General features: G+C 42.4%; 1 protein-coding gene across 1 annotated transcript; it reads right to left on the reverse strand.

Annotated features, from left to right (window-relative positions):
* Window positions 1-25657, reverse strand: uck2a (uridine-cytidine kinase 2a). The gene is made up of 7 exons (XM_053625259.1): window positions 25060-25657; window positions 9409-9568; window positions 9160-9256; window positions 8934-9076; window positions 8027-8124; window positions 2995-3043; window positions 1-2499 (listed from the first exon to the last, which is right to left on the reverse strand). Exons 1-7 carry the CDS (start codon window positions 25165-25167, stop codon window positions 2363-2365), a joined length of 792 nt encoding a protein of 263 aa, XP_053481234.1. The 5' UTR covers window positions 25168-25657; the 3' UTR covers window positions 1-2362.
* Between the last annotated feature and the right edge of the window lie 307 nt (window positions 25658-25964).

The raw sequence follows: 25964 nt of genomic DNA on the forward strand, positions 1-25964 counted from the left end.
AATACAACGTATAGTACAAAAATTTTATTTAATCGTCCATCTTATCTCTGTTTATTCGTTTATTTAAATTGCAGTACATTGTGAAACACTGAGACGATTACAAAGAAGTGCAAACGCATGACCCAACTTATCTCTCATGATTAATCTAATACTGTCCATTATCTATTAATATCATTTACTTGCTGCAGAACCACATATTTATAATCCTTCATCAAAACAGTGCCTCTTATCTTTTAACTTGCATTGCTATCATACCTGGTCCATAAAAAAAATAATAAATAAATTTTAAAAAATTAAAAAAAAGTTTGCAAGCTTCTTAACTTTCTGAATCATTACATCTCCAGTTTGATGATATCGACAAGTATACATACAGTTGTACATATTCTGAAAAAAAGCACACAAATATGTCAAAGAATGCATTTCCCAAGAACAACTAACAAAAAGTTATACCACAGAAATTGATTACCCCATAATGAAATCAAACTGAAATAAAATTATTCTCTGGTCTGCATAATTTGAAATAAAAATGCAAAGTGGTGAAATTGAAATTGTTATAAGGCATATTGCAGTTTATTACAGCTGGTGTCTGAGAGACTTCACCGATTCAACCACAGGTATATATCATTAAGGTATGTGTTTTTTGCATTAGTACTTGTGAGTAGAAGCAGCACAGTCCACCAGGAGGCAGTTGCAAATTCATGATTAATATCAGAACATACTGATTTGTGTCATGACATTAAAGTTTATACATAAAACATAAACAATGTCAAAAGAACAGTTATTTACACAACTTGTATTTAATGGGGACAGACCAAACCGTTCTTTTAACACCACAATTCTCTATCTAATTCACTTTTTTTTTATTGAACTGCAGCTTCCTAAAATAACAATTAAATATAAATTCACTGGCTTAGACAACCACCTCAATTTGATTATACACTTTCATTACACTGTTCAGCCATTTACGAATTACCCTGTACCATAGCAGCAGTGTCGGTGTAGATGTAGCAGGAACAAAAAGTGGAAGAAATGTACAGTATGCCAGGACAGAAAGGACAATGTAAGACCATCTACAGTACTGATTCATTTCTGAGAGTAATTTTAAAGTAGATTTTGAAAAATAATAAATATGAAACATAAGAGATACAAAATCTGTTATAGTTAGGACAGGATTATATTCTCAAAAGAGGTTCGGTATTGATGAGCCCTTATAAAAGGAAAATGAAGAAGAAAAGTCACTGGTCCAATGCATGAGTCCCTGCATAAATCCCATGCATGAACATGGGATCCTGAGTTAGAGAGAAAACTGAAAGTGTTGTTTCCTTCTGCAAAATGACAAAATAGATTGTGTGGCAAAATTTGTTGGGTTAAAATCCATACAATACATACTGAGTGGCGTCCCATCGTAATGTGTGCTTTATGTTTGCAGCTGACAATAAATATAACTCAAGAATTATCTGTAAAAACAAATTCTATTAAATAAAATCAGTATTTTTGCAATTTATCATCTGCCTCTTAGTGTTGTTTGAAAGGTGTCAAAACACTACATTGAATACAGTAGATCAAGGACAGCCATACAAGTTCTTGGTTTCTTTACTGAATCTGCATATACTTTAAGGTGTGTTGAGAGAGTCTGTCTTTGAACATGCTGCATAGGACCTGGAGAACATCCAAACTTTTCTTTGTCTGTACGTAAGCATCTCTGTCATGTTAACATACTGTTCATAACATGCCACTGAGCTTTATTTTACAGTGCAAGATACAATACAAGCCCTGACCTACGAATAATGAAGATGGATGTTAGCAAAAATGAAGGAATTAAAGAAAAAAAAAGGCATCACTCCTTTTGAATAAAGTCACTTTGCTCTTGGAATAAACACTAACATACAGCAGAGGAGCTGAAAATGCTTTAGAGGCAATAATATTACAACAGAGGCAGAAGTTGTACTTTAATCGTGAAAATATGCTGTGTTTTGTTTTTTTTATTCAAGTCAGTGCAGGTCTTTACCAGCTATGTCCCTTTGGCAAATTCTGAAGTGACCCGTACGGTCTTATTATTTTTAGAAACACTCATAATCTAGGGCCAGATGGATAAAATATGCCAATGCAAATTAATAGGACAGGCAAAATAGCTTTGACCAACTGTTTTCAGCAAGGAAAATTTTCCCCTCACAATTAAGTGCAGCAGTCATTTGAAAAACAAAAGACAAAACAATAACACTGTAGCAAGTCAGAGAAGGCATTTCTTGATTTTTTTTCTTTTAAATACAGTTTGCAAATCATCAGTGTATATATATACACACAACCCCCCTTCAAGTCCCTTGTCCATTGCCACTCTTCTCTGGTTCCCTTGTAGGGCATATCAGTGTGGCCTGCTGCTTGACTCTGATGGCTGCCGCTTGCGAGGAGTAGTGTGGCCATTAAGACAACCGTTCAGTCGTTTGGTTAAGCCACCGTTCAGAATGTCCTGGATGTGCTGCACTATCAGATTAATGGCAACTAGAGAAGGAGAAGAATAATAAGGGGTCAAACACACCTCAGAAGAAAATATCATCAATATATCAAAATATTACAGTAGAATTGGTAAAGTATTAGTATAATGTTACCTTTAAATAAAACATGGCTGCTATCTACTTTATTACAGATTCTATTTCTACTGGTAACATTATGAATGGTTAGAGCATTAGCTGTAATTATACTGTAATTATATTACTTTTTTGGGCGTCATACTAAGTAGGACATTGAAATTAAACAACCACCTTTAAATAAAATTTGAAATTTTCAGCTGTGAGACTGACTGAGTCTGTTTTTACTAATAGTATACCTTTAGGACCACTAAACATCTGGGGGTGGGTGGAAAGGGCAAGGCGGCTGAATAGGAATGTGCAGAATCTGAGAATGGCCTTGCTAAGAAACATTCAGCATTCCAAAACAGAAGAGGTGATAATTACTACCAAAACATTTTCTAGTTCCACGGTCACACACTAATCTCACCTAGATTATCAGCTCCCCTTGGGATGATCACATCAGCATACTTTTTTGTCTGGAAACATAAAAACAAGAAGCAGTTTAGTAAGGTTCCCAGGAAGAAAAGAGACACTCAAGTGCACAGGTGGCTTTCGATCAGCATTTTATAACCGTTTCCTGGTTGGCACGACGCCAGAGATGTTTATACTAGACGTTTTTCAAGGAAACTGAGTTCTTGAGAAATCCTCTAAATGTTCTAACGGCTATTTTGATTATTGTTTGGCAAAAGACCTACAAATAGCTAGAAAAAAAATAACAGATCTCTAAACTAGCAGTTGCAAGCCCACAAATTTTTACTAGTCGACCAGTAATTAAAGAAAAAAAATAGACAGCTAGAATTAAATCTAAAACAGATTCAGGACATCAATATTTTTAAGAGTGTTTTATTCATGTAGCAAAGGACACATCAGCCTGCACTTAAATTAACAGATATTACACAGGCTACAAATTATATTTACAACTTCAGCGGATTTTTAGGCTAGAGTGTTAAAAATGAAAGTAAATAAAGCGGTGCAATCAATGTGCAAAATAATACATCTGTGTATCATATAACACTACTGAAGGACCATTTGATAAAATACATTCTTGTGGCTGAGCTGAACTAAAACCGGTGAATCTGAAACTGAGAGCATGCAGTGCTGAAGCTCCTTATAGCTTAATGATGGACGAAGGATGCGTCTATAGCAGTGTCTAAGAGTTTTTTCAGCCATTTCTAACTCGGTATTATCCGAAAACACGTCAGGATGGGCCTATTTGAGCTGGCATGCACCTGTGGTCTAAACTAAACTCTAAACTAGCTGAGAGGAATTGGATAGTGATCTGCAAAAATACTGCCCCAAATGTACTCTTTTGTACAGCACATGTCACAACTGAATTCACTCTGTCCTAGTGCAAGGATTTCATTTGAATTTTATTTAACTTTAACTGACAACAAAAATAACTGTGGGATGAATTCCTTTGGCAGCAGGTTTGACATTTTTAAAAAAATAGGATTTAAAAACCCCCTCAAAACTAATGCATTTAAAATTAATTAAAACTTCATGCAGAGTGATATCAAAGTGCTAATAGTCCATTAGCAAAAGAAAATGAAAAAAGACTTTCCCCAGTGTAGTCTTGTACAGATGGCTATAGAATTGGCTTCATCTAGTCTGAAAATATTTCAAAATACATTTAGCCCACTTTCTTTATAATCATCTGCCTACATCTCCTTACCATCTGCCTCACTGTTTTTGACACTGCCCCAACTAGTAAACTCTCCACAGCAGCAAGTAGTGTATGTGACTCTTACTCTAAACCCATCATTAATTCTGCACTACAGCTTTTTTGTTTAAAAAAAAAAAGTCAGGTCAAATTTGTAGCTAGTTTTTGGACTTATTGCATTAGTTACCACATATATGCCATCTGATAAGTATTAAGTATCACACCAAAATCGTAGGCATGATAGGGTCTGCCTCCTATCAGTGACGCCAGTGTTGAACCAAAAGGAATCTTAGTGAGTACCACCAAACTCTTGCAAATAGCATTGGCCCACACAATACCTGCAACCAAAAAAAAGAGTGCATATGCCTAACAGTATTGGCAAGTCCAATATTTATTAACACTAACTAAGCAAGCCTGCTACCCAAACGCTATACTGCTCTAATTTTGGCAGGTACATAGCTATCTTATGTTACATCTCCAGTAGTAGCTATTTGACTTTAGTAATTGTAGTAGACTTTAGTAGCCAACATCACTACTAAGCCAAATGTTTTTCTGTAACATTTAATTTTGTGCTGGAAAACTGTTAGGAAATCTAAAATGTTTTTGTACTGACTCGATAATGTAGACATCACAAAATAAAAATCTATAACAAAGTTTGTAATAAAAAAATAGGGTGCCCAAAACATTCGTACAGTACTGTATATTTTTATCCAATTTAATATAGTCGTATGAAATATGTTTGTATTTACATGTTGTATATATCAACACTAATAAGGTTCTAAACTTAATTTTCTAAATTTGTGAAAAAAAAAAATGTTTTAAACCCAGAAAGAATGCATACCTAGGTGCTCAAGCTACAGATGTGATAGCAACACAAGAAAAAAAAGGAGCATGAAACACCTGCTTCAGGAAGTCGAAACGGCAGTTAAAACCTGAAGCTCACTAGTATACAGGAAGACAGTTAAACCAAACAGTTAAAAAAAACTTTCTCACTCAGTCTCAACCCAAACAACCTACATTTATAATGATGTTGCCATTTATTAGCCACTTAATTAAACCCATTGTAGTTTAATATATACAGTTGAGGTTATATACCCCTTGCAGAATCTGCAAAATGTTAATAATTTTTTTTTAAATAAGATGAATCATAAAAATTGCAATTTGTGTTTTATTTAGTACTGCCATGAATAAGCTATTTCACATAACAGATGTTTACATATAGTCCACAAGACACAATAATAACAAAATAACAATATACACTGATATTCCTTTTCAAAAGTTTGCAGATTCTGCATAGGCATATGTAAACATATGACCTCAACTGTACACACACACACACACACACACACACACACATTGGGGAGTATACTTTTGTTTTTGCTGTATACTGTAGACATTTCGCTTTGAAATCAAAATGAATATGAGGCAATAGATCAAAACTTCAGCTTTCAATTACTGATATTTACATCTAGATGTGTTAAACAATTTGGCAATGTGGCACCTTTTGTAGCAGACCACCCAATTTTTAGGTAAGCAAAAGTTGTAAAGAAAATTAAAGTTAATAACACTTAATATTTGGCTGCATATCCCTTGCTTGCAATAACTGCATCAAGCTTGTGACTTATTGGCATCAGCAAACTGTTGCATTCTTCTTCTGTGGTGCTTTTCCGGGTTTGTACTGCAGCTTCTTTCAGTTGTGTTTTGTTTTGGGTGGGTTTCACTCTTCAGTCTCCTCTTCAGGATGTGAAATGCATGCTCAATTGGCTTAAGGTCTGGTGATTGACTTGGCCAGTCTAAAACCTCCCACTTTCTTGCTCTGCTGAAGTCCTTTGTTGTGTTGGCAGTGTGTTTTGGTCATTGTCTTGCTGCATGATTTCTCCCAATTAGACCGAATTCATTCTGCTGCTACTACCATGAGTTACATCATCAATAAAGATTAGTGAGACTGTTCCAGAAACAGCCATGCAAGCCCAAGCCATGACACTACCTCTCCCATGTTTCACAGATGATCTTGTATGTTTTGGATCATGAGCAGATCGTTTCATTCTCCACACTTTGGCCTTTCCATCACTTTGGTAGAGGTTAATACTGGTTCCAGAACTTTTGTGGCTCATCTCTGTATTTCTTTGTGAATTCCAATCTGGCTTTCTGATTCTTACTGCTGATGAGTGGTTTGCATCTTGTGCTATGGCCTCTATATTTCTGTTCTCGAATGTTATCTTCAAACGGTGGGTTGTGATACCTTCACCCCTGCCCTGTGGAGGTTGTTGATGGTGTCACTGACTGTTGTTTTTTGTTTTCTTCACAGCTCTCAAAGAGTTTGTCATCAACCTGCTGTTTGATTGTTATTATACCAGTGGTTTCTTTCTTTTTCAGGACAATCCAAATAGTTGTAATGTCTATGCCCAATGCTTATGCAATGGCTCTAATCGATTTTCCCTCTTTTCTCTGCTTCAAAATGGGTTTCCTCCCACAGACAGTTCTCCAGTGTTCATGTTGGTTTAACATTTTTTAACTACAAATGCAGTCTTCACAGGTAAACCTGGGGCTAAAACCAAGAGTAGACATTAAGAGCTATTACTTGTTTAAACAATCAATCTAACAGGACACACCTGGACAACAAGAAATGCCTGTCAGTCACATGTTCCAATATTTTTGATCACTTGAAAAATGGGTGGGTTCAAACAAATGGTCCCATGTTCTAAATCTTTTGATCTCAAACACAACTGTCTTCAGTGCATAGCAAATACAAAAGAATTGGCCTTGCCATTCTAATACTTTCAGAGGGCACTGTACTGTATATGTACAACATTTAAATCATAATAAAAAAAATATGTTAATCATTAATAGAAGCTTTGCTTTCTGTTTAAAGTTGTAAATTACTCATTGCACTATGTAGAACACATTTTAGAAATGAAAACATAAACTAACCATATTTGGTAGTATTATTAAATTACTCATCCAATTCAAACTAACAAGATTATATTTTTGGGTTATTGATTTAATTGTAGCTATGTAGTTATGAGTCTTATTTAGAGTGGATTTTTCTGCTTTTGTGGGCAGTGGTGGCTCAGTGGTTAAGACATTGGACTACTGATTGGAAGGTTAGGAGTTCAAATCCCAGCATCACCACCAGCCTGCCACTGCTGGGCCCCTGAGCAAGGACTGCTCAGCTGAATAGAGGACATAAATGTAAGTTGCTCTGAATAAGGGCATTTGCCAAATGTCGTAAATGTAAATTTAGTCTGTTGATATGATCCGGCTAGTGTGCTAACATTAACTAGTTGCTGCACCAATTCATTTTATTCAACAATCCTTTAATTTCAGTGGAGACCAGATCAGACCCATATCTGTGTAAAATTTGATCCATCATGCCTTTTTCTTTCATTTTTTTTAACTATACATGATCATTTGAGAACATGAACCATGCACATATTTGGAGTAATTTATTCTGCATCTAGGTGCATCATATTCTACCCATAATCCACCAGATGGTGGTTTAATTATAGTTTCTTGCAGATTATGAAAACTCACATAAAAGTATCTCAACATCTACAGAGTTCCCTTTTCAATTTTTCAAAAGATGGTCAAGATATTTAAATACATATTTAAAAACATTACAAACAGTGCTTAACAACTACAGAACATGTTTCATAGGTAGAGACTTGTTTCAAATTTGTAAATGACAAAATATATTCTTGTCTATATAAAAACAATCAGGTCCTCACTTTTGCAGTTTTGCTCCATAGAGAGGTGATTAACTAATGGGAGGTTTTGTGGGAAATACTTCAGCACTTACTGGTAGGCAGAACTCTTCAAAAGCAGGCTTAACAAATGTGATATATTGACTTAAGACCTGCTCCAGGTCCCGTCCTCGCTCACTGATGTCTCGCAAGACTGATGGAAAAAAAAGGAAAAAACAAACTAGGAAATAGTTCAAATTAAATTGACGTCAAGAATGAAGAAAATGCAGCAGAAGGTAATGTGCCTACAAACAATGCGATACAAGTACTGAAACTACAGTTGTGCGCATAAATTTACATACGCCTTGCAGAATCTGAAAAAATGTTAATAATTTAAAAATAAATAAGAGGGATCATAAAAGTTGCATTTTGTTTTTTATTTAGTCCTGCCTTGAATAAGCTATTTCACATAACAGATATTTACATATAGTCCACAAGACATAATAATAACTGAATTTACACAAATGAACCAGTTCAAAAGTTTACATACCCTTAATTCTTAATACTATGTGTTGTTACCTGGATGATCAACAACTGTTTTTATATTTTGTGATAGTTGTTCATGAGTCCCTTGTTTGTCCTGAGCAGTTAAACTGCCCACTGTTCTTCAGAAAAATCCTCCAGGTCCTGCACATTATTTGGTTTTCCAGTATCTTCTGCACATTTGACCTCTTTCCAGCAGTGGCTATATGATGTTGAGATCCATCTTTTCACACAACTGAGGGACTCATACACAACTATTACAAAAGGTGCAAACATTCACTGATGCTCAAGAAGGCAACACACTACATTAACCCTAAGACAAAATAATAATTTACACCAATCACCCTATTCAATTGTTTACACCCCCCGGCTCTTAATGCATTGTGTTGCCTTCTTGAGCAGCACACTGCAAGAAGTATGTAAATTTATGAACACAACTGTATATACACCACTTGGTAGTGTTAGTGCTACCATACTCACCTCTGCGTGAGAGTCGTGTATCAGCATCTGTGTCGACAAACAGCTTCATCTGAAAGAGATCCCGGATTTCCTGCGAGTAGAACATGAGAATCCCCTCGAACAGCACCACGTCAGCTGGGTACACTGTTACCGTTTCCTTCTTCCTGTAAAGAAACACAGGAGAAATTAGAAAGAAAATTAAACACAATCCATATCACTTTGTATGTGAGAGGCTGCAGGGGCTTACCTGGAATGGGTTACAAAGTCGTAGACTGGGATCTGAACTGTTCTTCCCTCCATGATGTCCCACAGAGTCTTAATTATTAACTCATTATCAAATGCATCTAAGAGGAGGAAGGAAAAAGTGGATGAGAAAAAAAGAAAAAAAAAAGAACTTTCCAGGTCCACAACTAGTGTAAATTCCAAAACATATTCTATAGGATAGATATCAGGAGCCTTCAAAAAAATTTCAGCTCCTAACTTACATTACAGTTACCTGGGTGATCAAAGTTGAATTGCCCTTTAAGAGCCTTGGCCTTCTGTTCTGGGGTAAGCACCTTGTAGAAACTGTCCTGACTCAGGATGGCAACCTGCCTTTGGTGATGGTCAATTTTATTCTGGCCAAGAAGCTCCATAATCTTACCACACACGGATGACTGTAAGGAAAAATATACCAAAAAATCATTCAAATATCTGTCCGATGTATAAACCTGTGGTAACAGTCCACTGTCGGTTTAAAAAATTTTATGACATTTGGGCCCCCATGCCTGAAAATCTGAAAGGTAATTTTCTAATAAATCATTCAAATTTTGTTGTAAAGAGTACAATATTGTTGTATCAACCAATTACATGTTTAAAATACCAAGGACATATGCAAAAGGTTTGCAAAATATTTCAACAACCCCAATCTTTTAGGGCCGTAATCAATGTTGAGTTACACATGCATACTGAGGACTTAATACTGAAATTGCTTATACCAGTATTCAGACCTACTGACTTATGTGCTACTCAGACAGCTGTGCAGGACTTTTTGTGCAGCTGTGAAGAAGCATGTCTCAGTTACAGGTGATTCAGTCCTTGAATTAATTACTTGACTGTCCCTGTAAAGTTTTCTTCCACATGGAGGACATGGGACCGCTACTGAGAACACCCAATCTTTACTGAAGAAAAATCTGGCAACCTTGGAGACATGAACTACATACAGGTTAATTTAATGAGTTAATTTTAATTTAACAAACTGACTCTGAATATGGAGAACTTGACATAACTTTCAAACTTATAATACACTTTAATCTTCCATCCATCCATTCATCCATTTTCTATACCGATTATCCTACAGGGTTGCGGGGAACCTGGTGCCTATCCCAGTGAGCATCAGGCACAAGGCGGGATACACCCTGGACAGGGTGCCAATCCATTGAAGGGCACAATCACATACACATTCACACACTATGGACACTTTGGACATGCCAATCAACCTACCATGCATGTCTTTGAACCAGAGGAAACTCCCACAGCACGTGGAGAACATGCAAACTCTGCACACACAGGGCATCTTTGTAGTAACTGGGCTTTCTTACTATTGTACTTTAATCCTGACTGATACTTGTTGGGTAATTAGAGGCATTATTGGTGTGACATTGTAAATTGACAGTGTCTCACTCGCTGCACAAGGGTAACAGTGTGCATGTCTTGTCATGTAACATATCAGGGCAAAGTCAGCTTATTTATAAGTAAGATATTTACAAGTATTATGCATGAGACATTTAGTTTACTCCCATTTCAGTAAATTTTTTCCTCTATAGCCGGAAAGTGTTTAGGTGATTTAGGTGACTATATATAATAAACATGATTAATTTCATCACAATGTTGTTGTACACAAGCTGAAAAGTTTAGTATATTTGGTGGGGCAGGATCTGGACCATATCCAAGAAAAGTTTTTGGCTTTTATAATAATTTTACTATATTTTTTTGATTGCAAGTAATGTCTTTTATTTCTGGTATTGTAGCATACACAGTTGATACAATCACATCTATGTGCTTGTTGAACATCCCATTCCAGCTTTAGTACCCCTTTGCTGTTATAATAACCTTCACTTTTCTGGAAAGGCTTGCCACTAGATTTGAATTCATCCCAAAGGTGTTCAGTGGGGTTGGACTCAGAGCACCCTGCAGTGCAGGCCACTCGGGTTCTTTTACACCATCCTTGGCAAACTATGTCTTCATGGACGTTTCTTTGTACACATGGGCATTATCATGCTGGAGCAGGTTTGCGCCTCTTAGTTCAAGTGAAGAGAAATCATAATGCTACAAGCATACAAAGCCATCATATACAATTGTGCAATTCCAAGTTCCAACTTTGTGGCTACAGTTTGGGGAAGGCTGACATATGGGTGTGATGGTCAGGTGTCCACATACTTTTGGCCATTTAAAGTATATGCAGACATCTGCAATGATGCAGATATTCATCATATCCTGTTATTGTTTTCATATCCTCTGTTACAATGTAGGTCTACTAATAATCAATCAAAAGACAAAGGATGTATGAATGTGTCATAATAAATAAATGTGTAACAGTTTTTAACTATCTACACTGTAAACATAGCATCTCACTCAAATCTTTTTAAGTAAATTGTAGACCTTTAATTATACTGTGCATTTAACCTTTAATATTTTTATGTATTGTCGCGACGGGCAGAGAGCCGGCGCACACAAGAAGGAAATCGCTCCTTCTCCAACTGCCACACCGGCACGACGTGGGCAGCTTCGTGCCGAACATTCCGCCAGCCGGAAGGACCGCCGCGGCGGGGCGGGACTGACGCGACGCCGGCCAGCGATTGGCGGACCCAACGGAGAAATTCCACCACTCAGGCGACGGCGGAGGAGGATAAAAGGGCGCGCTTCCGGCCGTACGAGAGGAGAGAAGACCGTAGCGACAAGACGGACTCCGTGCGTGTTTTCCAGCGACATAGCGACTCGCAATCACCGAGCACGACGGTAACCTCACACCCCACGCTAATCTCTCTCTCTCTCTCTCTCTCTCTCTCCCCACAAAAGGTGCAAGCGCGGACGAGATCGCCGGGTGGTGAGAGTCCCACCTACGGAGGATGCCGGCCCGGGAAAACCCTCGCCCCCATCTCGGGAATCCCGCCTCCGCCACGAGTAGGCTACACCGGCAGTCACGCCTCCACAAGCCCCGCACTCATCCCCTCACAACCCACTCACTTCACCCTTGCACCAATAAACCACCGTTTGTGAACGTACTTCTGCCTCCTGTGGGTCTGTACGCCGCCCTTCCCCGGGCTAATTCCTCACACTGGTGGAGGATGCGGGCATAGTACAGACTCGCCTACCACAAACGTAAAAAAAATAAATAAATAAAAATAAAAAAAAAACAGAGAGAGAAAAAATAAATAAATAAATAAATACCAAAAAAAAAAAAAAACCCCCAAAATGGACCACGCCCTGCAACACCTGCTGGAGACAAGCCTCCAGCAGCACGCTGTGACGCAGCAGCTCGCCGAGAGCCTTCAGGTCGCCACACAGACACTGATCGCCATGAGGACTGAGACCCCCGCCGCCTCCGTGCCTCTCCCCGACGCAAGTAGCGAGACCTGCCGCCTACTACCCCCCCTCGGCCCCGAAGAGGACCTCGAGGCGTACTTCGAAGCCTTCGAGAGTATCGCCCGCCGGGAGGGGTGGGACCGTGACGACTGGCCACGCGCCCTTGGTCCACTGCTCACGGGAGAGGCCCGAACAGCCTACTATGCCCTCGAGCCGGAGGAGGCCGCGGACTACCTGGCAATGAAGGAGGGAGTCCTGGCATGGTGTGGCCGAACCCCTGGCCAGGCTGCTACTGAATTCCATCGCTGGGTTTATCGACCAGGGGCCCGACCACGTTGCCAGATGAACGCCCTCATCCGGACCACCAAACGATGGCTCCGGCCGGATCGGCATACCGCCTCGGAGGTGGCGGAGAAAGTGGCGGTCGACCGTTTCCTGAGGGCGCTACCCCGGGCAGAGAGACAGGCCGCGCGGGCACACGCCCCAACTACGCCCCAACTACGCCCCAACTACGCCCCAACTACGCCCCAGGAACTCCTCACTGTCCTGGAGCGAACCTTGGCCACCCTGGAGCTCGACCCCGGGGAGCAGCAGCACCTCGATCGGCCCCCCGGTGCCCCGGGCCCCCGGTCCGACCGCCAGACCCGGCCCCGCACCTGGAGGAACCCCCAGAGGGCGCCCACTTGTGAACACCCCCGAGACGAGCCCATGCCTACAGAGCCGGAGAGGGAAGCCGCCCGGCTGCTTACAAAACCATGGCTGGCAGGCTGCGCCCTCCATCAGCAGCAACTGCCGGAGGCGCCCTCCTTGACGGTGTGGGTCGAAGGGAGACCGGTAACCGCCCTGCTGGACACCGGGAGCACGGTGACCCTCGCCTGGCCCTCCATCCTGCCTGAGGAGCACCGCCCAAGGGGGACGCTCACCGTGACCTGCGTCCATGGGGACACCCGGGAAGTCCCCGCAGCCGAGGTCCAGATCCGGGGCGAAGCCGGCACCTGGCCCCTCCAGGTCGGAATCGTCCCCGAACTCCCCGTGCCCCTCCTCCTGGGACGAGACTGGCCAGGACTCCTGGTGGTACCGAGAGCCGAGCCCCGGAGATTGCGGCGACGTACGAAGGGGACCCCGGCCCGGCCGGCCTACCTGGCCCAGGACGACGGAGAGGCCACCATGGAAGGTAAGACCCCCCAAGCTACTAACCCTCTGTCGTCTGTCTTTCCCCAGGTGAACCGAGAGGGGAAGTTCGGCCGGGAGCAGAAGGAGGACGACCGGCTGAAGCACTGCTGGGCTCAGGTACGGGTGATAGAGGGGGTCGACCAGAGTCCAGACCTGAGGCTCCCCACATCGTACTTCCTCGTCCGAGGGGGGCTCCTCTACCAACGGGCCTGCCGCCGTGGGGAGCAGGTGGACCTACTGGTGGTGCCCTGACCCAAGACGGCCGTCTTATTGCACCTAGCCCACACCCATCCACTCGGCGGCCACCTGGGGGCCCGAAATACCCTGGAGAAGCTGCGGGACCGCTTCGTGTGGCCCGGGATGGATGCGGAGGTCCGGGCCTTTTGCCAACAGTGCCCGCAGTGCCAGCGCACGGCCCCGCGGAGGCCCCCGCCGGCGCCCCTGATCCCCCCGCCCATTATCGGCGTCCCGTTTGAGCGAGTGGGCATGGATCTTGTGGGGCCCCTACCCAAGTCTGCCCGGGGCCATGAATACATCCTGGTCCTCGTCAACTACGCCACGCGGTACCCCGAGGCGGTGCCGCTCCGCAAGGCCACCTCGCAAAACATCGCCAGGGAGCTGGTACTCCTCTTCAGTCGAGTGGGGATCCCCAAGGACATTCTGACCGACCAAGGTACGCCTTTTGTCTCGAAGCTAATGGCGGATTTGTGTCGTCTGTTGCAGGTGAAGCACCTCCGGACGTCGGACTACCACCCCCAAACCGACGGGCTGGTCGAGAGGTTCAATCAGACCCTCAAGCGGATGCTGCGCCGGGTGGTGGACGAGGAAGGAAGGAACTGGGACCTCCTCCTCCCCTACGTACTTTTCGCCGTTCGGGAGTGCCCCCAGGCGTCCACGGGCTTCACGCCCTTCGAGCTCCTGTTCGGGCGGCGCCTGTGGGGATTGTTGGACGTGGCCCGCGAAGCCTGGGAGGAGCAACCATCCCCCTTCCACTCCGTCATCGAGTACGTGCAGGACATGCAAGCAAGGATTGACAGGGTGGGCCCCATCGTCCGGGAGCACATGCACGCGGCGCAGGAGGAGCAGAAGAAGGTATACAACCGCCCCGCACAGCCCCGGGAATTCCAGCCGGGGGACCGGGTCCTCCTGTTAGTGCCCAGCAGCGCCTGCAAGTTCCTCGCCCGGTGGCAAGGTCCATATACTGTCCTCGAGCGCCGGGGCCCGGTCAACTACCGCCTGCAGCAGCCCGGTAAGCGGACGGACGAGAAGCTATACCATGTAAACCTGCTGAAAAAATGGGTGGAACCAGCCCCGGTGGTGTCGGCGTTCGCAGCTCAGGATTCGGACCGGGGCAAGGGTACCTTGGTCGGCTTAGGGGAGGACCTCACCCCCGCCCAAAGACAGGAGCTTACCGAGCTGATCGACCAGTTCGCAGATGTGTTTTCGGCTACCCCGGGGATGACCCAGCTGGTCCAGCATGAAATCAAGACTCCTCCCGGTGTAGTGGTGAGACAAAGGCCCTACCGTGTCCCCGAGGCTCGGCGCCAGGCCATCGAGGAGGAAGTCAGTCGCATGCTGCGGGACCACGTCATCGAGGAGTCCAGCAGCCCCTGGTCCAGCCCCATCGTCATCGTGCCGAAGCCGGATGGGAGCATGAGGCTATGAAACGACTTCCGGAGGCTGAACCAGGTGTCAGAGTTCGACAGCTACCCCCTCCCCAGAGTGGACGACCTGGTCGAGAGGCTGGGGAGAGCCCGATTCATATCGACCCTGGACCTCACCAAAGGCTACTGGCAAGTGGCGCTCGCACCGGAGGCAAGGCCCAAGACGGCCTTTAGCACGGCCACCGGCCACTGGCAGTATCGGGTTCTCCCCTTTGGGCTGCACGGGGCGCCCGCCACGTTCCAGCGGCTAATGGACATCCTCCTGCGGCCCCACCGGCAGTTTGCAGCGGCCTACCTGGACGACGTGGTCATCCACTCCTCCACCTGGGCCGACCACCTGTTCCACCTCAGGGAGGTCCTGAAAGCACTCCGGGCGGCCGGCCTGACCGCCAACCCAAAGAAGTGCCACCTAGGGCTGACGGAAGCCCAGTACCTGGGATACCGCATCAGACGGGGAATGCTGAAGCCCCAATTAAAGAAGATCGAGGCTGTGAAGGGCTACCCGCGTCCGACATCGAAAAAGCAGGTACGTGCCTTCTTGGGATTGGCGGGCTACTACCGCAGGTTCGTGCCTAATTTTTCTGCTGTAGCCTCTCCCCTCTCAGACCTTACAAAGAAGGGCCAGCCAGACCAGGTCAGGTGGACAGCCGACGCAGAAAGGGCCTTCCAGGCCCTAAAAGGGGCCCTCACCAGCACGCCGGTACTCCGCAACCCGGACTTTGACCTCCCGTTCACCGTGCATACTGATGCATCCGAGACCGGGCTGGGCGCCGTCCTCTCCCAGACCTTTGACGGGGAAGAACACCCGGTCCTCTACATCAGCCGGAAGCTGTCCCCGGCCGAGAGGAAGTATGCGGCGGTCGAGCGGGAGGCACTGGCGATAAAATGGGCCATCGAGGAGCTGAGATACTACCTGGCAGGCAGGCACTTCGTCCTCATAACGGACCACGCCCCCCTGCAGTGGATGGCCAAGGCGAAGGACACCAACGCCCGGGTAACCCGCTGGTTCCTCGCCTTACAAGACTTCTCCTTTCAGGTTAAGCACCGGGCGGGGGCCCAGCATGGTAACGCGGATGGGCTCTCACGACGAGACACCCTCTGGGCCCACCACCGAGCGGCAGTAGGCTCGGAGCTGAGGGGGGGGGTACTGTCGCGACGGGCAGAGAGCCGGCGCACACAAGAAGGAAATCGCTCCTTCTCCAACTGCCGCACCGGCACGACGTGGGCAGCTTCGTGCCGAACATTCCGCCAGCCGGAAGGACCGCCGCAGCAGGGCGGGACTGACGCGACGCCGGCCAGCGATTGGCGGACCCAACGGAGAAATTCCACCACTCAGGCGACGGCGGAGGAGGATAAAAGGGCGCACTTCCGGCCGTACGAGAGGAGAGAAGACCGTAGCGACATGACGGACTCCGTGCGTGTTTTCCAGCGACATAGCGACTCGCAATCACCGAGCACGACGGTAACCTCACGCCCCACGCTAATCTCTCTCTCTCTCTCTCTCTCTCTCCCCACAAAAGGTGCAAGCGCGGACGAGATCGCCGGGTGGTGAGAGTCCCACCTACGGAGGACGCCGGCCTGGGAAAACCCTCGCCCCCGTCTCGGGAATCCCGCCTCCGCCACGAGTAGGCTACACCGGCAGTCACGCCTCCACAAGCCCCGCACTCATCCCCTCACAACCCACTCACTTCACCCTTGCACCAATAAACCACCGTTTGTGAACGTACTTCTGCCTCCTGTGGGTCTGTACGCCGCCCTTCCCCGGGCTAATTCCTCACAGTATTTATTAAAATAGTATTGCTGTCAATCATGACACTGCAAGGAGTTGTTAGTACTAGAATTTGCAAAGAAACTGTGCTTTCAAATATACAACAATAAGTCTGCATGTTACACCGTAGGAAAGCAAGCTTCGTGTTAACTGGGCTTTCTTACTATTGCACTTTAATCCCGACTGATTCTTGTTGGATAAGTAGAGGCAATGTAGGTGTGACATTGTACACTGTGTCTTGAAAAGTGTCTCACTCCCTGCTCAAGGGTAACATTGTGCATGTCTTATCATGTAACTTATCAGGCCAAAGCCAGCCTATTTATAAGTAAGATATTTACAAGTGTTCTGTATGAGACATTTAGTTTACTAGTTTTGCAGAAAACAACATACAGACAACTCCGGAATTATAGACACCCTTGGGAAGTATGTCTTTTGTTATTTAGTTAATTATTGTACGAAGAATAACAAAATATGTGTCAATTATTGGAACACCTAAAAAATCCTTGTGAACATGTACTATTTATGTTTTATTATAATAATAATTTTTTAAAAAATAATTAGGCAAGTCAGTATTATGATCTGATCATTATTTCAATGCATATTATCCAACTCTTAACCATATAAAACTGAATGCTAACAAGGTATAATTATTTGCGAGTGACGTTTAATTGTTTAATGAGGCAGGGTGTGACTTAAAGTACTTAACACACTATATAAGGTGTGCATAATTATTAGGCAGATTCTAATTCAGGAAAATGGGCCAAAAAAAGAGATTTAACAGACTGAAAAGTCAAAAATTGTAAAATGCCTATCAGAGCATGCAGCACACTGAAGATTGCAAAATTACTGAGGCGTGACCACTGAACAATCAAACAATCTGCCAAGAATACTCGACAGGGTCACACACAAAAAAATGTTTAGACAAGAAAAGCCACTAATTGACTGCAAAAGACTTAAGACTTAACATGAAATTACCAGGAACACATTAGAGTCCAGTGCCACCATATTTCAGAACTGCAACCTTCCAGGAGTGTCCAGAAATACAAAGTGTCTAGTGCTCAGAGACATGGCTAAGACAAGGAAGGCTGAAATACAACTGCCACTGAATAAGACTCACAAGCTGAAGCGTCATGACTGGGCCAAGAACTACCTGAAGACGATTTCTTTTTTTGTGAAAGGTTTTGTGAAATGATGAAATGACAATGACTCTAGATGGACCAGCTGGGAGAGCCCCGGATGGACTGAAAATCAACTCCCAAACCTACTGTCAGTTGTAGAAGATACTTTCTTCAAGCAGTGGTACAGGAAGAAGTCAGCAACATTCAAGAAGGCCATGACCTTTATTCAGGACAATGCTCCATAGCATACATCAAGGTACACTAGCCAGCAAAGGTATCAAAGATGACAGAATGACATACAAAGATGATATGGTATGAAAGATGACAGAAAAAGATGACCTGGTCCCCATCCTCACTTGACTTAAATTCTATTGAGATCTTCTGGGCCATTCTCAAGAGTGAGATTTACACTGAGGGAAGACAATCCAGCTCTTTGAACAGAATTTGGGAGGCTGTGGTGGCTGCCTCCGCTAAAACTGATTGTGAATGGATCAAGAAACTGACACATTCGATGGATGGAAGGCTCATGGAGTTATTGAAAAGAAGGGTGGCTATATTCATCACTGAATATTTTTGAAGTGCCAAAATATTTTTTTCCTCAATTGTTAAATGTTATATTATGTTAGTTATTTATTAAATAATACTTTAAGACTGGAGAACAAACAAGTAAGTAAAAAATAAATATGTGAAATTTAGTTGCCTAATAGCTGTGCATGCTGTTAATTTCTTCTGAGAAAGAGATATTACAGTTTTTGTTTGTTAAACATTCTACTTTGATGTGAAATAAACATTTAGGATCAACTGAGACCACTGTATTTGTTCACCAATAAAATTAAGCTGAGAAATACTATTTGCCTAATAACTGTACACACTGTGTGTAATTGAAGCATATTCCAATGTACAAATGACCTTGTGAAGTTCACTTGAGTGTTTAGGAACTCATTCCTTTCTGTTTCATTGTGGAAACACAGAGATATACTCAGGTGACACAGAAGAATGGCATTTTTTCATTAGGGATGTTCCGATCGACTGGCCACCAATCGGTATTGGCCGATAATCACATTCTATCGCAATTTGACAACGTTAAACTTTAGCACTGCAGTCATGTCATCACCAGTGTGAAATTATTACAAGGTCTCAAGAAACCATATTTGCCATTTGCCGTGTATTTTTAAAGGCCTATTAAAATATTAATTGTAAAATGAATATTTGTTGTGCTTATTTATTTGATTCTCAATTAAAACAACAATCTACAACATTACTGTAAATAATATAACCAAGGCAACATCTGTAGTATTACTTAATCTGAAAAAAAAAGAGAAACAGTGATGGTCAACTCAAAGCTAACATATCACTTATATAAAGCTTGAACAATCAGGATCGGTATTGGCCGATCATGATGACAAGAAATCCTGATTGGAGCATCCCTATTTTCATAACCATTTTTTAACCTGTTTTTTTTTAACAAAGGTTTAATAATTCCAGGGTCCATAATTATGGAGCTGACTATATATCTTAAAACTAGAAACTGGATTGAAATGCCTTATGCTTGTGTTGTTTCAGTGTTCACATTTCCAAGGAAAATCTAGGTGTTACTACAGCAATCATATCAGTGTATTGAGTTAATTGTTAGGTTAGGTTCTGTGTGAGAATTTAACACACTCTCTCTCTCTCTCTCTCTCTCTCTCCCCATCCCCCCCCCCCCCCCTAGTTTTACAGTGTTCACAACATTCCCTGCTGAATTTTCTATTTCTGAATTCAACCACCCACACAGCAGATGCCCTTAACTGTATGGTGCTATGAAGAAGTACATGATCATAATAAGTCTAGCTCCTTTTTAAACCAACAACACTTTAGCCACATGACAGCGATGTGTAGGGGTTAATACTAACTCATAAATACTTTTACATTTGTTATATGGGAGGGAGTAACAGAAAACAATGCTCAGGAATGACTACAATGCAGTATAAAATACAGTATAAAACAAGGGAGAGTATTAATATTAATTAATTGGCTAATAAAAGTCAGAATAAAAGCATGGCATAGGAAAATTGTATTAATGGCACAGCAAATAATTTCACTGTTTCAGGATCTCACAAAGTCAATAACAAAACACTATTTACACTGTTATTCTATCCACCAGCAAGCACGTGTTATAGCTACTTACTGCTAGTTAATGTTAATCGCAAATTAATATTACATTAAAAATTCAAATAAGGGTATGTGATAACAAAATCATAAGTTAATCCATGAACACAATGTTTGACATACACAGAATTCAATAAGTGTATCAGTCTCTCAGGGCTGTTTCACCATGCCTTCCAGAGCTCTTATCAGCTGCAGTACTGCTTGTCTCAATCCATTTAACACATAATCTGCAAACTCTCACAAGCTGTTTCTGGCCCTTTGTAAGCAATCATAAACATGCTCCATGATTTGAAGAAAAACTGACATTGCTGCCTCATTGACTTTTAGGTCTTTGAAATTGTACAGAATCCTACAGAAATAAAATGGGGTTTTAAATCTTTGTACTAAACTATTCTACAAAATGCTAAGCTCTTTATCAATAGAACAAGTTTTAAAAACAAACTATAATTGTATGCAATTGCACCATTTTATGTCAGGGCTTTACTGCACTCACTGACCCCACATCAATGAAAACTATAGTATGCTGCATCAGGGCACAGAAAAAAAGCCAACTGACCAGCCCTTGTCAACGCTGACTAAACATTCTTCTGTCTCAGCCTGAGCCCCAGTCCAACCAATTTTTGAGATCTAATGCCAGTGCCATTGAGCCTGAATGCAATACTGTCAATATGGTGCCATGTCATGAATAAAATAGAGCCAAAAGAGCCACAAGAACCAGAAATTCCTGTATTCAATATAATTAGACAAGCGGTATTAAGTTCACTCTCTTGCCGCATATCCTTAATTCTGAGTATAAGTACCTTTACAGCATCAACACAGTGTTCTTACATGAGCCCTCTGAAGACATAGCATAACTTTAAAAATCTATAAATAAAAGATCTAATGGAACCAGACGAGGTCAAATACAAGCTATATCTTAGGAAGAGCAGTCAAAGCACATAAACCTGGCCACAATAAAACTACTTCCTCAAGTGAATTGGAGAGATGTAGCAAGGCCACCTGCCAGCTGGTGATATGATGACAGAGAAAACCAAGTCACATAACACCACAGATATATGCATTAATGTATAGGAAATAATAAAATATTTAAAATATACAGTATACAAGTACAATATAGTAATACATGCCTGTTTCATACAATTAAAATATTCAATTTGTTGATAACAGTTTTCTTCTTGGATACCATTCATGAAAGAGTGAAATGTTGAGCAAACTTTCTGTGCAAGCAGTCTAGCAACCAAACAGGCATTCACTCTCACTCTGTCAAGCAATTATAAATGTTTTGATAAAAGAGTGTAACAGGGCTTATGTAAGTATGTAACTCAGCTGTGGAAATCATCACAAGTACAATATAGAAATTAATGTTTTTGTCTGTCAGCTTCTAGTTATGTCAAATTAGAATTAATGTAGTTATTTTAATATGACAGCTCACTTTTGTTGTATATTATACGAATATATATATATATACAGAAGTCCTTCCTCGGCTGTACTAGCAAATATATATATATATATATATATATATATATATATATATATATATATATATATATACATATATATTTGCTAGTACAGCCGAGGAAGGACTTCTGTCAAAACATCCAACTTGTACTATATACAGTCAGGTCCATAAATGTTGGGACTTTAACAAAGTTACTGTTAGTTTAACTGTCTACCCCAGTATATTGGTGCTGAAATTAAATAATGAATATGACCTCAAAGTGCACACTTTCATGTGATGGATGTTGAATGGTGTAGAAATTACAGCACTTTTTATATGTGGTCCCCTCCTTTCTAAAGAACCAAAAGTAATTGGACAATTGGCTGCTCAGGTGTGTTATTATTACTTCACTTACAACTAAGCAGATAAAAGGTCTAGAGTTGATTTCAGTTGTGGCATTTGCATTTAGAATCTGTTGCTGTTAACTCTCAATATGAAGTCCAAAGAACTGTCACTGCCAGTGAAGCAAGCCATCATTAGGCTTAAATATCAAAACACACCCATCTAGCAAAAACATTAGGTGTGGCCAAACCAATTATTTGGCACATTACTAAAAAGAAAGAATGCACTGGTAAGCTCAGTAACACCAAAAGGCCCAGATGACCATGAAAAATCTTTGGCAAATGACAGAAGAAATCTTTCACTGGTGAAGAAATACTGCTTTGCAACAGTTGGCCAGATCAAGAAAACCTTCCATGCTAAATTGCCCCTAGTTGTGAATGAGTGTGTGTGCATGGACTGCAGTGGACTGACAACCCATCAAGGGTCATTCTCCTGAATTGCGCCCAGTGATACTGTGATTGGCTCTAGATCCACGGTGACCAGGATCAGGATAAAGCAGTCTTGCCAACAGACCAACTATTAGTTGTTGTTTGTTTCAATCATCTCTTCAGGAGGTGAACTGCATGCACAGGTGGGCTAAGGTCTGGTGATTAACTTGGTCAGTCTAAAACCTTTCAGTTTTTCCCCCTGTCAAAGCGCTTTGTTGTGTTGGCAGTGTGTTTTGCGTCATTGTCTTGGTTTATGATGAAGTTCCTCCCAATTAGACTGGATGCAGTTCTCTGTAAATGGGTAGGCAGAATGAACCTTGGTTGAAAATATTTGTGGTTCATCTCTGTATTTCTTACCTAATTCCAACCTGGCCTTCTGATTCTTACTGCTCATGAGTGGTTTGCATCTTGTGGTATGGATTCTATATTTCTGCTCTCAAAGTCTTCTTCAAATGTTGGATTGTGATAACTTCACCCCTGCCCAGTGGTGGTTGTTGGTGATGACACTGACTGCTGTTTTAAGATACTTATTCACAGCTCTCACAAAGTTTTTGCCATCAACTGCTGTTGTTTTCCTTGTCCGACCTGAATGATGTCTGATTGCTAGTACACCAGTGGTTTCTTTCATTTTCAGGACATTCAAATTTGTTGTGTTAACTATGCCCAAGGTTTGTGCAATGCCTCTGATCATTTTTCCCCTCTTTTCTCAGCTTCAAAATGCCTTGCTTTTCTCCCATAGACAGCTCTCTGTTCTTTATGTTGGTTTATTTATTTATTTGTTTGTTTGTTTTAAAATGCAGTCTGCACAGGCAGAAACTAGGGCTCAAACCAAGAGCTGACAATCAAAGATATTGTGTACATAATCAATCTAACAAGAAACACCTGTCAGACAGGTCCAATATTTATTTCAGATGCATATATTAGGAATCTATAAGATCTACTATTTCAAATTCATCTTTTGATCTCAAACCCAAATGTCTTTAGTGTATAGCAAAAACAAGAGAATTGGCCTTACCAGTCCAATACTTTCAGAGGTGACTCTATAAAAATAAAACACCAACTATATGATGATGATTTAGTGTGTTGTCTGAAATCTCACATGGATGTTCACTTGGGTTGATGGTGACTATCAAGGCCATATCATATGATCTGAATCATTATCTGTTAGCCCTTGTGTCCTGTAGATGAATGAACATTGTGATCCTCAAAGAGGGCACTCCCATCAGGAAAGTCGGATAAAGCTGATGAGTCAGAATAACTTTGTATTGATTTGCAGTGACTCTTCCCTCTAACGGGACAAGTGGACCCAAATCATGCCAGAAAAATGCCTAAGACAGCATAACCGAGACACTGTTTTTTCCTTTGTCATGCATCAGTATGTACGATGAAAATCCCCTTTATATGACTGATTAGATAGTTGGAAACCTTAACTAGGTGGTGCACAGTGTGTCCTGTCCTGACACACATCATATGTGCTACTGACCCCATTATTGTTTACCTACTGATCGCAACCTCTCAAATATGTAGCTTTAACAGATTAATTCATCCGTTACTTTGGTTAAATAAATATCTAAATACTGTACAAATACTGTAACGGTCAGACAAGCGTAAAAGCCGTGTTACCGTTTCAAACAAAGGACCACTGTTCTTTGTGAATGTGCGTAACCGGTAAATCTACTGTAAGGCACTAGTCGGAAGCTCCATCCACAAAATGCGTAAATAACGCCGTGTTTTGAGCAACTGTAAATGTAACAGTCGTCTTTTAAGACAAAGTGGTTTCCCTTTTAGCCAGAAATGTTGAGACAACACTGGCTGAGCCAATCTGATGGAATCTGTCAGCGAGCTGCCTCCGTGCGCGTGGAGCATTACACATGAACAAAAGCTAACCGGCTAACTCTACTGTTTTACACAATAACATAGGGACAGTTAACCTTGAAACTTCAGTGAGATAGGCGAGGGAATCATAATTATGACTACATTCGTGGTCAGTGTTCGTGAACAGGGTGGGTCAGTCAAACACGGCTATTTTAAACAATACACGATATTACACAGGCTGGAATTTAATACCGCCGTCTGTAGCCTATTAAAATCATCATGTAGACTGGTTTACGGTTTGTAACTATTATAATAATATTATTTTAATAGTTTGGGAGGGGGCACTATAAAAGCCTACAGTTAGTTCAATTCATGTAAAAGTACAAAAGATTTAATGTGTGTAATGTATAAATAGCCTCTATGACGTTACCAGCTGTAGGGTCAGTTATCTATCCGACATTAAAGTAAACGTGATGCCGGAAAAACGGAACAGGCGTTAAGGACACGTTAAGGTCTGGCGTGAAGCACGCGGTCATGAGCTCTCATCTACAGACAGCAAGAATACAGTATTATAGGCATCCTGGCAAGCAGAATTTATTTTCTGTCGGGGAGAAAATGAGATTTCCGACCTTTCCGCTGGCAGTGCCCCCCGCCACCCCGATGAGGAAAGGCTGTCGGATGGTGTGTGTGTGCTCGGGTTCACGCTGCTCCAGATCGGCCTCGCTTTCTCCTGCCATGCTGCCGGTCAGTGTGAACACGATCAGCGCTGCTCCAAGCAAAGAAACACCAGCACTGCTCCGCCTCCTTCCGCTTCCCTTTGTGTGTGTGTGTGTGTGTGTGTGTGTGTGTGTCTGTGTGTGTGTGTTTATGTCTCAAACGTCCCCCAAAATTATAGGAAATTAGGTGTAGACATAGCAGTAATTACCTGCATTGATAATTATGTCACTGTCAGTAGAAGGTCCTCACAAGTATAGTAATACAGAGAGAAAGTGTCTGTGTGTGTGTGTGTGTGTGTGCGTGCGTATGTGTGTGCGTGCGTGCGTGCGTGTGTGTGTGCGTAAGAGAGAGTGAGATGGAGAAAAGCTGAGACATATTCGACCCAAATAACTACAGTGGTATATGTGTAGACAGCAACCTATGTAAACTTTTCTGCAACATCCTAAACAACAGACTCCTCTCCATTTTCTCACTGATAGAAAAGTCCTGAGTAAACGCCAACTAATTCAACTAATGCCAACAAAATATCGCAGATCAGACAATACTGTATATACCAGGGACATCCCTAGAGATTTCTGAATGGTGGAGCTAAGCCTCTTTTGGGGGGGGTCTGGGCATACCACCCCCACCCCCCACAATCATACATCTTTCTATATTTTAGAGTAACAATGGGTGTAAAATCTATAGAAATAAGGTTATTTTTGGTCAAGGTATACCTGTCTCATAATTTGTGTTAGAGACTGATCTAATATTACTTACAAGTGCATCTCAAAAAATTTGAATATCGTGGAAAAGTAAATTTTTCCCCGTAATTTAA

Source organism: Ictalurus furcatus, chromosome 5, assembly GCF_023375685.1.
Source record: "Ictalurus furcatus strain D&B chromosome 5, Billie_1.0, whole genome shotgun sequence".
Taxonomy (NCBI): domain Eukaryota; kingdom Metazoa; phylum Chordata; class Actinopteri; order Siluriformes; family Ictaluridae; genus Ictalurus; species Ictalurus furcatus.